Source organism: Panthera pardus, unplaced genomic scaffold (assembly GCF_024362965.1).
Source record: "Panthera pardus isolate Hobbes unplaced genomic scaffold, ASM2436296v1 HiC_scaffold_25, whole genome shotgun sequence".
NCBI lineage: Eukaryota > Metazoa > Chordata > Mammalia > Carnivora > Felidae > Panthera > Panthera pardus.
In genome coordinates, this window is record NW_026526821.1 from 58,542,464 (window position 1) to 58,554,667 (window position 12,204).

Sequence of the window (12,204 nt, forward strand, 5' to 3'; positions counted from 1 at the left end):
GCTTTATTTTCTCTGAAACATTGTAGGATCTTCTCCTATCTCTAAAGTCGTGAAATTTCAAGCAAATAGACCCCACCAGTGGAAATCTACGAAATGGCCCTCTCAGATGTCAACTGTGCTGCTTTAAGTCAAGGTTGAACAGACAATAAAAACCATTTGGTCTGAAGGACTGATAATCATTAGCCTGGCTGGGGGGCTCTCCTGTTTCAGTTTAGCCCTGCAGGCTCTTCCAGCTTCTTCTCTCTCAAGCCTCAGGGGTCAGGCCAGTCACTGCTGGCCTCCCAGAGACCAAAACCTTTAAGATAAACTTTGTTAGCTGGGTTTCTCTCCCATGTCTTTTGACTTTTAGTGATTACCAGGGAATCCTTAAAATGAGACAGGATCTGAATGCTTCCCTGTAGGGGCAGCAAGGAAGAAGATCCCAGTCTCGAGGGGACAACAAACCCTAAAGTGCTGAAGGGTCTTTTTGGGTAGATTGTGCTTAGGAAGGTCCAATGGGATTTCCTAAGAAAAGCCACTGAAAGATTGTTAAGATGAAAGGGGTGTGGTGGTGCAGAAGGAAGGCACTAAAGGAAGATCTGTCCAGTAGTAGCATTCCAAAGCTTGCGTTTTCCAGAGTTCACATCTCAACCGCTTCTTACGAGCCAAGGCTTTACAGTTTTCCGAAGAGAAAGGTCATGATTTTTTCTGGAAACAAGACAGGGTTACAAAACCACCTTTTAAAGAGTGGAATTAAATGAATCAAAATCTTAAGGATTGAACTTCCACTGATGTTATGTGCGTTTATTTATTTTTTTTGCTTTTTTTTGATGTTATGTGGGTTTAAAGAAATGTTGCACAATAAGAGATTTATCCAACATGTATGAAATTTAAGCAATGCTAAATTAAATGAGTAACATGGTTTGTACTCTGCCATCTTTCAATGGCTTCCAGCTTGAAAATCCTAGTACAGTAAGTATGCTGCTTCCATTAAAAATCTTGCTTTATTTAGGATTCTGACGGCCAATTAAAATACAAATACAGAAAAATCAGATGTATAAACCTTCGAATTTACAAAACAGTTCAATTGCCAAATAGTTCATCTAGTTTCACACAGACTTTTTTGTGGTGTCTAAATGTGGTGTCTTTCCTGATTGGATTATGCAGGGCTGGCAGTATGGGCGGTGAAAGAATTTACCCAAGGCAGAAAGGTGATAGAAGTTTATTGAATATACCACAAGGGAGCTGCAAGCAGGACAGCAAAAGAGAGGCTGTCTGCAACAAGACGGTGGGGGCTGTTTTTAAAGAGGGAAGGTGAGGAGGTATGGTGAGGTATGGAATGACCCCTTTTTTGGTAACTGAGCCTGGTTGTATGTAGCCCTTTGGTTAATTAGGGCCAGTGGATATTTTGAGGTGGGTCACTTGATGGGCTTGTCTGTATTCAGCCATGGGGCCACTGTTTGCCTTTTCTATATATTCCATTGCTCGAGCCTGTTTGCCTTAAAAGCAGCCTCTACATTTTTCTTTTATTTATTATTAAGTAGGCTCCATGCCTAACATGGAGCTCGAACTCATGTCCCTGAGATCAAGAGTCACATGCTCCACTGACTGAGCCAGCCAGGCAACCCCTAGACTTCTCATTTTAGAAAGAAGGTTCACTTCTGATTCCTTTAAAGAGTAGTAAATCATCCTAAAGCATGCAGAACATTGAGACTTACCTTTTTTTGGGAATACAGCAACTGTGTGAACAATAAAACTCCTTTTTTGGTGACTTTATTTGCATAGCCTCTTGTGCCAACCAAAAGTGATCCTTGCCATGGAACAGAGGAGCTACCCCTATGTCACAGGGAGGCAGGTAGACGCACAGAACTACAGCAATGGAACAAGGAAAGAAACTTAGTTCTCTTGGGCCAATGTTTACGGAAAGGGCTGTGCTGAGCAGCGCCATCTCTGTGATTCTCAATCATGGTGTGCCAGGGCACCCTTATGTCAGCGTGATGAGGCCTCATGGGAGGTGGGGGGATATCTGTAGTTGGCAGAAGTCTCCTAGATGCTTCTGTTATATCTCCCCCCACCAACAAAACGTGTGTACACACCTCTCACACACAGACACACAAACCCCATGCACATCACCGATAGATCTAAGTGTTGGCAGCTGGAGCCCATGAAGTCCAGCCCAGGTGAGTTTAATTATGAGTTGTGACTGCTTTGATGCAGATTGTCTCCGTCAGATCCACAGATTCCCTATGTCTAGAAGGCTGAGATGTTTCCAGGGGCTTTTGCTGTTTCTGTTTGTTGTGCTGTCATCTTTATACCGTTGTTGTTTTTTTTTTCTGGCGCAACCTTTAATTATGAAGGTCAGGAGCCTGATGGGCTGGTGCATATGCTGCAGCTCAAAAAACCTGATTTATTCATTGCTTGCTTTCACCTTTTCGATATCTTCGATTATCCTTAGAAATGTCTTGAAATTAAAAAAAAATGTTAATGAAGAAAAGATGTATGCATGCATGTATACCAAGGGACAGAAACTGCCTCCAGAGGAAATTGTACAAATTCGTTAATTTATTACAAAATTTCCACTCACAGAAAAACACAGGAAAACTTTTATACTTTTATATTTGGGAAAGGAACTGGCGTCTCAGATACAAAATAATTTACACATAATCCATACAATTTTATTTTATATAGAAATAGGTCATTATTACAACAGCTGTACAGTTCACTACACTTCGTCTTTTAATTACATAAAACCTTTTTCTTTAGAAACATCTCAACATAACAAAACATACAAAAAAAGCAAAGTGCATTTTGAAAAGGAGAATCCAATCCTCGGTCTTATCATGAAAGATCTGTAGAAAGATGCAGCATTCTGACTCAAGGGGCCGGTGCGTGGTGGGGTCTCCTAGGGGACCTGGGGCTCCACAGGCCTGTCTGGCTTGTGGAACCTCTTCCTCCAAAGTCTCATAGTTCCCGACAGAATTCTGGAACATCAGCTGCATGATTGTGCTTTGCTTTGAGTCGGCCTTTGTAGTTGCAATCAACCAAGTAAACAGGAACAGTCCAGTGTTATATTTAGGGGAAACAATAATCACCAGAACGGGCATGGGGTGAAGAACCTCCTTCCATTAGGTTTTAGGCCAGAGGGTGTGGGTCTGCAGCCTGGTGAAGAATGACCAGCTCTGCCATCTGATTGGTGGGCTGGTTTTGTTACTGCGGTCTCCAAATGAAGTCAGGAGACCTTATTATTTTTAAAACCTGAAAGTGCCTAAGTTATCTCCTCTGTGCAGCTGTGCAAATTAAAACAAAAACAACCATTTAAAAATAATGAAAAATAATCTCTTTATTCTCTCTCTTCAACAGATCTCTGACCCAGTGCTTCTCGAATGCAAAGAAAAGAGGGTCAAGACAGTGAAGGCCAGCTAGCAAGCGTGGACAGACCACAGCCGGCTAGAGGGACCAGTGCGCTCTCTCAGGAGGACGCAGTGAGCCATGCCACCTGCTAAGTCAACTGAGTAACGACACTTACGCGGGGGCACTCGGTTCCCATCCGAGTATGGCTGTAGAGTGTGCCCGAGAAACACACAGGCAAGGGAAACACGGCCAGTACTCTGATCATGTGTCACATGCCAGCTGCTGTGCTCTGGAGAAGGTTACCATCCAGGAGTTCTGAAATGTATGCAGTGTGCATAAAAGCCAAGGGTTTAAAACTCCTCTCCCCCACTCCTGTGGCCACTCCCATTGTCCGTCCATTGGTTAAAGCTGATTGTGACCCGACTGAGGTGCCAGGGCACTACCGGGGCGGCTGCTGGAGGCCCGAGGACTCAGACAGGCTGCTGACCCTTCGGGGTGGGCGTGGGGGCTGGGGTGGGGGTGGGTAGCCCAGGGTCCCTGGCGGTTGCGAGTAGGTGGAGAGAAGTAGGGAGTCCTGCTGCTCACTGTGCAAAGAGGTCGGTGCCTGTACCTGCAAAGAAGAGACAAAGGGCTCCAGAGGTGCCTCTGTGCTTTGGCAACTCCTCCGCTGAGATGCTGGGGCGGTAATGCCGGTGTGGTCAGACTACAGGCCTCACCTCCATGGCTGGGAGGGGGGAGGGCAGGATCTTGTGGTGGCAGGACCTTGGGCGTAGGGTGGGTGGGGAAGAAAGGAGCCTGAGGCTCCCCCAGGTGGGTGTGAATTCGGAAGCCGAGCACTAGGGGTTCCTTTGGGCCAGTGGGCCAGGGACTAGGCTTTGGGGAATGGTTTCCTGAACATGTGGCCTATATGTTTTGGGATGTTAGAACCTGAGACCACATGCAGATAACTGACAGAGCAGAATCCAAACACACGTGCAGTCGGCATACTTTTCACCATGGTCCCTGATTCGGTAACTACTTCCAAATACTGCCATTCGCCAGCATCTACTGGGGAACATCCTCATTTGAAGCTCAGAAGCTTCAACTGGTCAAACCCTAACTTTGGAATGGTCAGCCCCATCTCCCACTATTCTCGTCTATGAAATCTCCCCCATCCAAACAACCCAGGACACCACAGGCACACCTGCCCCTCCACTTTTGCTCAGGCTGTCTCTCTTGTTGGAACACTGTCCCTTCCTGTCTTTTCACTCCATCCACACCTCGGCTCTGCAGCAGGTGCCGCCCCGCCCCTCCCTCCCCCCCAGACTCGAGTCCTTCCTCCACAAAGGCCTCCAGGCACAGTGCTCTTACCTGGCACTAACCCAGAATCTGACAGCTCTCTGTGACATCCCCTCTCCCCACAATGCACCCTGAGGCCCCTGAGGGCAGCAAACAGGCCCAAGTGCTCTGTGTATTCTTAGCACCACATCTTGAAGTTACAGGTGTCTGTGAACATGTTTGTTGCCAAGGCTGAAGAAAGACACAGGAGGCCTCTAACTCTGCCCAGACCATCCCTGTCTTCTCACTTCACCTGAACCCATCCAAAAATTGCTTCTGTGTCCTGCAAAATGACAAGACATGCCACACTTAAGTCTAGAGTTGGCTCCCACTATGCTTGAGGTCAGAGAACTTTGAAAGGTATATCACAAATGGTTTAGCATCTTTGGAATTAAATTGTATTCAAGACCTTCAAGGGTGACTCCTTTCATCTTTATCCCTCTATCCTTAAAATGTCTCAGTCACCACACTCTCCTGTGGCTTTGAAGGTGCCCAAGCACGGTAGGCAGAGTGACAGAAAAGCTATGCCCTGCCCTGTGGTGGGAGCTGGAGGCCAGGAAGGATGTACACAGGACAGGGTCAGGGCTGGGGCAGGAAGGCGCTCTGGGTATATGTCAGAGGGAAGGCCAGAGCCCAAGCAGACACTTCTGTCCCATCTGAACTCCAATTACTGGCTCTCGGGCTCCAGTGGATTTGGCACTTGCTTGAATAAGTGGTGACCACATGTAAATGTGCCCCACATTTCCCTGGAAAGCCCCAAATTCATGCCACATTATTGTATTTATCAGGCAAGTTTGATGTATCTTTAAACATGGTTTAATTTTATATTTGTATCAGACTTTGTGTATAAACACACTAACAAGTCTGACAAACACAGTAGTCAGCGTCTGATTTTTGCTCTAAAAGTAGAGCAAAAAAAAATATGGACACTATAATAAAAATACGGACCTATGAGGCATAATGGCTGAGTCTAAGTTCTTATACTAAAGATGTACGGATTTTATAAACTTTAAGTATTATAAACTTCATAGACTGCAAAGATTCAAATGCAAATCTATGTGGTGCTTATTTCGGAACTGAGGACTAGAACCATCCTGAAAGCAAGGGAGGGAAAGCCTGCCGGGCCTCTGCCTTGGAGCCGGGCCCTGTGCCCTCACGCATGAGTGCGGGGGTGCCCACCTGCAGGAAGTGCTGTGCCTGCTGCGGGGCCTGTGCGGGCTGCAGGGGTGACTGCCTGGAGGCGGCGGCGGGGAAGCTGGGCTGAGGCACCGCCTGTCCCATCAGCAGGACGGGGGGCGAGGTGCTGCTGCTGGTGGTGTGCATGTCTGCATTTTGAAACACGGCCTGGCTCTGCGGATACCTGTTGGGTCATACGTGGGAAGGAGAAAACAGACTTTTGAGAAAGAGGTGTTCATGTGACACCAACAGCACACGCAACGACAAAAGGACCCTCAGACAGACTGGACTTCATCAGAATTGAAAACTTTGATGCCTCAAAGGACGTTATCCATGGATTGAGAAGGCCACCAATGAAAAATATTTGCGAATCATATATCTAATGAAGGACTGATGCCCAGGTTATTAAAAAAAATCCTACAACTCAACAACAACAAAACAGCCTGACTAAAAATATAGGCAAAGGGCTTGAACAACATTGCTCTTAAAAAGGATACCAAAAGGATAGCCAATCAGCACAAGAAGAAATGCTTAACATCCTTAGTCATTAGGGAAATACAAATCAAAATCGAAATGAGAGACTACTTCACAGCCATCATAATGGCTATTATGGAAAAAAAAAACAAACCCACCAGAATAATAAGTGATGACGAGGACATGGAGAAATTGCAACCTTTGTGCACTGATAGAAATGTAAAATGGTGCAGCCACTCTGGAGAACAAGACGGCAGTTCCTCAAAAAAGCTTAGAATTACCACACAATCCAGCAATGTCACTTCGGGAAATGTACCCAAGAGAAGACGAAAGGCGGGACTCAGGCAGATATTTGTACACTCATGTTTGTAGCAACAATATTCACAGTAGCCAAAGAGTAGAAGCAAGCCTAGTAACCATCGATGGGTGAATGGATAAGCAAAATGCGGTATATAAATATAAGGGAATATTATTCAGCCTCAAAAAAGAAGTAAATTCTCACACATCCAGAGCACATGAAGTAATACTAAAGGAAGTAAGCCAGTTGCGAAAGGACAAATACTGTGTGACTCCACTTAGATGAGATTCCTAGAGGAGTCAGATTCATAAGAGACAGAAAGTAGACCAGTGGGGATGGAGGGTACAGGGAGTGGGGAGCTAATGTGTAATGGGGTTCAGAGTTTTAGTTTGGGAAGATGAAGAAGTTCTGGAGATGGATGGTGGTGATGGTGAATGCCACCGAACTGTCCACTTAAAGATAGTAAAAATGGTGAATTTTATGTTGTATATATATTCTACCACAATTTAAAAAATTAGAAAAGGAAAAGGTGTTGATGATAATGGTCTATGAACAAGAGGCAGAAGAAGGCCATTTAGGGAAAGCTCTGGAGGAGCACAAACCAGGAACAGGTGTTTAAAGACAGCACAGAGAAGTTCATTTTGTATTTATATATTCTGGAAATGTGATTTCTTTCTATGAGGTCATTTGTAACAAGGTGGAGCATTAGGTCATGTCTGGAAGAGACGGTAGAGAATATGGGGAGGGTGGCAATCATTGGGTTGACGGAAAATGGCAGAGTTCTGGAAGAAAGAATGCCCATTTTTGCCTAGTTCACTGCATTTTAAGCATCTCTGGAACGCGATGTAACAAGTCTTTGTTTTGTCTAATTGAGAGCACCATCAGAGAATTGAAAGGCAGCTCCTGAAGTGCACATCCCCCATCTCTCTCCATCACGGGGTTTTTATCAGGATAAAATGAAACGATACAGGTACCAGCCCCTGCCTCTCAGAAATGTTCAGAAAACATCCACTGTTATTATTATAACTGGCTGAAGGAGGACATGGGAGGAAGGGCTTCTGGGAGCTGGTCTTAGGGGATGGCTCTAAGGATGGCCAGGCCTAATTAGCTAGCCCTGTCCTAGTAAACTTCAGACACACACTCAACCAATGTTTATGCAAAAAAGATGTCTGTGAGATAGTTCTGCCTCCTGTCAAGAGCTAGGAACTGTTTTCCAGTAGCTTTTCGAGTATCCATTCCTAGGTCTCCAGTGACCTTTGTCCCCAGTAATTAATGCAATAGTAGAACAAAGCTGCTTCTGGACGTGGGGGCTGCAAGTGGTGAAGAGTCTGCGGAAGGAGACACAGAAAGTTGCGTGTCTGGGAAGGAAGGAGAGCCCACATCTGCAAGGTTTCACAGTCCCGTGGCTCGGCACCAGAACCACACAGCTGGAGAGCTCCAAGTGTCCAAGTATGCCTGTGGAATGTGCCAGCATCTGCTGGTCAGATGGAGCCATGGGAGCGCCCTGGGGAAGGGGATCAGGCTACATTTACCTGGGATGTTACCGAGGGCAAAGGACCCATAAAGATATCTGAAGATGATGACAGACAGGGGATATAATTAATTGTTTTGTTCAGGTCCTGTTTTAAGCACGGAATGCTGACACACAGTTTGATCTTCTTCAATGGGAAATGGAAGAAGAGCTAAGGGGGTCTCCTTGCAAAGGGTGTGGGCACACTTTGACCTTGCCTTTCGTGTGAGACGCACAGGAACGCTGCTGGTCCAGGCCGATGAGAGCCCTGCCAGCCTGAGACCACTCAGTGCAGTTCTCTGCCTCCTCCCTCCACCCGGGGCCACCTACTTGACTTGCCGTCCAGTCCTGCTGACCTCTGAGGGCTGCCTCGCATCACAGGACCCAGGCATCATGGGCTGGATGGGCTGGCTCAGCAATAGCCTTGGAGCAGAGGAGGAGATAAATGGGAAACTTGAATCAGCACCCAAACTGTAGACCCGCTGGCTGACGGCAGCACCTGCCCAGCCTGGCTGGGCCCTCTCTGGCCCTGACACCCACTGTGCCCACTCTGCTCTCAGAGGAAGATGAGCACAGCCATCCAAGACCCCAGCCCTCTCTTGCCACTTTGTTAGCTGAGACTGGGAGGCAGCAGAAGGGAGGCTGAAGTGGCTACTGTAAAGCTGCACCTGAGCTATCTTTTAAATGAGGGCGATCTCAGTACCTGAGCTGCCGATCATGACCAAAGTCTGGGCTGGGCTGGCACTGGCTGCCATCCTGGGAGGCGGAAGCAAGCGTGGTCAGGCTCAGAGCTGGTGGGAGCACAGCCGTGGTGCTGCTGAACTGGGGCGTCAAGCTGCTCACTGAGTGGCCACTTCCCTGCATCATCTGTGAGCTTCTCATAGGCCGTGGACCCTGGAGCCATCATGTTAATGAGAGAGGTAAGACTTAGACTCAACTCAGGTGTCATCTCTCCAGGAATCCTCCCCAGAACCTCTTTGTTCTACCTACCCTGGCCCTTCCTCTTAGGACCCACTACTTTTCTTTGTTGTGGTTTTGTTTGTTTGTTTTAAGTTTATTTATTTTGAGAGAGAGAGAGAGAGAGAGAGAGAGAGAGACAGAGGATATATCCCAAGCAGGCTCCATGCTGTCAGCATGAAGCCAATGCAGGACTCAAACCCAGAAACCATGAGATGATGACCTGAGCTGAAATCAAGAGTTGGATGCTTAACCAACTGAACCCCCTAGGCACCCCTAGGACCCACTAGTTTTTGAAGTATTTTGATCCTGGGACTGTCTTCCCCATTGGATTATAAACACCTCAAGGATTCTTTAAATCCCTTGGGCCTAGAACAGTGTTGGGCACTCAGCAAATAAGGAAAATGTGCATGGAACTACCTTCTGCTTCACAAATTCTACTCCAGACACGTGGACCTCCTTACTGTTTCTAACTCATCAGGCCTCAGGGCCTTTGCACTGGCTGATTCCCCCATGTAGAATGCTCTTCCTCCTAATACTGTTATGGTTCATTCTCTCATTCCATCAGGTCTCTTTTATCGAATATTATCTACTCTAAGAAAAGGCTACCTATTGAAAACTCCAGCACAGTCCCCAACCTTCACCTGTGTTCTTGCCCACACCCCCAGCATTCACCTGTATTCTTGCATAACCATTTGACATGCTGTCATCTTTACTCGTTTGCATCTCTCTCCTGACTTGCATCAGAGATGCTGTTTTCTTTTTTGTTCACTGCTTTCCCTCAGTGCTTAGCACACAGTGAGCACATAATAAATACTTGTGACTGAAATCTTAAATGAATGATGGAATGGGCTTGGATTTGCTTTTTTGTTTTTTGGGTTTTCCAGTGTTTGACTGACTATCCATTCATATGATGGCACCACAGTGTTTTAACTCTTGAGGCATCTTTGAAATTTTTCAATATTGGATAGTGTAGGCCCTTCCTCAGTTTTTCTTTTCCAAATTCTTCTTGGCTATTCTCATTAATTTTTCTGTTGACCTTTAGAACCAAAAGGCTGCATTTTAGAGGAAAACCCTCAAATCTGGGTGAAGATGGGCCAAACTATTAAATGTGGACTTTTTCCACATTTTATTGTATGTTATCTGTACGTTATCTGTTTACATTCCCAGAGGCCCCATGGGACTAGAAGCTCCTTGGAGTCAAGATAAGTCTTATTCGTCTCTGTTCCCCTGGGAGATGGTGAATAAGAGGAGCTCAGCAGATCTGCTGAACAGGTGCCAATATGAGACTTGAGGAGAGGCTGTATCTTGCCTTCCAATCTTTGATCTTCCAGAAGCAGGGGCTTAGGTCCTCTCAATTTCATTCAATTTAAGTGCCATTTATTGCTGGCTGACTGTCAGATTGCAAAGTCATTGATGGCTTGTAGTAGGTGGTAATGACAATGAGGGAAGGGCTTGGTGGGGAATCTGGAGGAAGGAGAGGGAGCACGGTGGCCCAGGGGAAAGGGACAATGAACAGAAGTGGATAACCTGTGTTCTCACACTGATAATGGCTATAACCAGACTAGATGAAGAGGACTGAGGACACACACACGGGGACATATGGCTGTCAATGTGAGTGTCTGGGTATCCATATCTACCTCCAACCCAGGTCAGGGTCAATGCTGAAAGTTTCAACTGCAGGATACCATTGAGATATTTTAACATATTAATAAAACACAGAAGGAAACTAGTACAACTTGGGGCTTCAGAGTGACTTAGAATAAGGAAAAGAACCTCCTCGCGCCCCCCCCCCCCCCCAACATACTCTAGCCCTGGTCACAGAGGAAAGGCTCAATAGGTTTCCAGTTCGGGATACTGCAGGAATCAAGCATGCCCTGGTCTGCTTCGGTGGCGAGGACTGAGTATGAAGACAAGCACTTTTACCTGGGTTGATATCACACTTGATTCTCTGAGCAGGTGCTGGTTTGCCACCTGGGCAGAGGCAATCTGCCCTGGGAGTTGAGGGCTGGCCACAAGCTGGGGCTGGGAGGCTGGGGCTGACCTCTGCTGGAGTTGCTGCTGAGCCTCAGGCCGCGTTGCGCTGCTGAAGCTCAGGGAAACAGCTGGCTGCTGCAGGAACATCTGGAAGCAGAACAGTGTACCTTTAAGTTTGGGATCACATGTGCCTCCACTTTCAGGGCTCTGCCTCACACACCAAGGTGTCTGCACCTTCTCTGTATTCCCTATCCACGGCTTTCTTGCTCTCTCTGACCTGCTTGGGAAGGATTCATTCACTCAACGTGGGGACATTGGGTGCTGTGATGCCACAAGCACAGTGCAAGGGTCCTGGAGGTGGATCAGTGGGTTGGAGGGATGCTGACCTTGCCTTATAGAAGGCTACCGTCTAGCGATGGAGGTCTATCAGTGTAAAAGATGCTAAGATCCAGATGGTCTATAAATAACTCAATGTACTTGCATAGAGACTGCATTGGCTTACCAGTTTCTTATTAGAAGAGAGAAATATCTTGTTAATGGGATGAATGGTGGCAGAGGGTAGGCTAACCTGTGCCATAAGGCTGCACCATCCTGGCAGTAGGACCAGGCCCTGTGCCAGGCCTTACATCTCTGACCACTGGCCTGGGTGTGTACCCACATTGCGGTCGGGCATCTTACCCAGCAATCCGCTCCCATTAGCTAGGTGACTCTGCATTCCCAGGGAGGTAAATGTGATACATTGGCCTGGAAGTTTTAATTTGAAAGGTTTAAGAGAATTTGATAAGTTTGTAGAATGTTTAAGTGTTTATGAGAACCTCGATCTACTTCATTTTTGATGTGTTTGATTTAAAAGAATTGCTTAAGAGCTTAGAAAAATTTTACTTCTAAGTTGACAGGTCTGCCTTGTTCAGCACATGAAACGTTTGGAAGATTTAGACATATTGAACTTGTAGACTAATGGCTTTGGCAGAGAATGTTGGTTATTTATGATTTGTTACATTTATAAACTAGCTGAAAAAATAAAAACAAGTAAAAGCATTGCTATTTTTAGACCAAATTAGATTTGTAAATAAAATATAATCTGTAAATTGACTCTAAAGCCTTAAGAAAAACAACTTTAATACTTTTAATAATAATTTAAACCTAAGACGTGTAACCAGCTCTT

The 12,204-nt window shown here is 46.1% G+C and overlaps 1 protein-coding gene across 7 annotated transcripts in view; it reads right to left on the reverse strand.

Annotated features, from left to right (window-relative positions):
• Positions 1-2,521: 2,521 nt before the first annotated feature.
• Positions 2,522-12,204, reverse strand: part of NPAS2 (neuronal PAS domain protein 2) — a 162,173-nt gene continuing 152,490 nt past the window's right edge. For all 7 annotated transcript variants that reach the window (XM_053890570.1, XM_019451610.2, XM_019451752.2 and 4 more), the window contains 5 exons: positions 10,989-11,186; positions 8,809-8,999; positions 8,436-8,528; positions 5,827-6,007; positions 2,522-3,940 (listed from right to left, as the gene is read on the reverse strand). In XM_053890570.1, the coding sequence (XP_053746545.1) occupies positions 3,770-3,940; positions 5,827-6,007; positions 8,436-8,528; positions 8,809-8,999; positions 10,989-11,186 (834 nt within the window). In that variant the 3' untranslated portion in view covers positions 2,522-3,769. The remainder of the gene's footprint in view (positions 3,941-5,826; positions 6,008-8,435; positions 8,529-8,808; positions 9,000-10,988; positions 11,187-12,204) is intronic.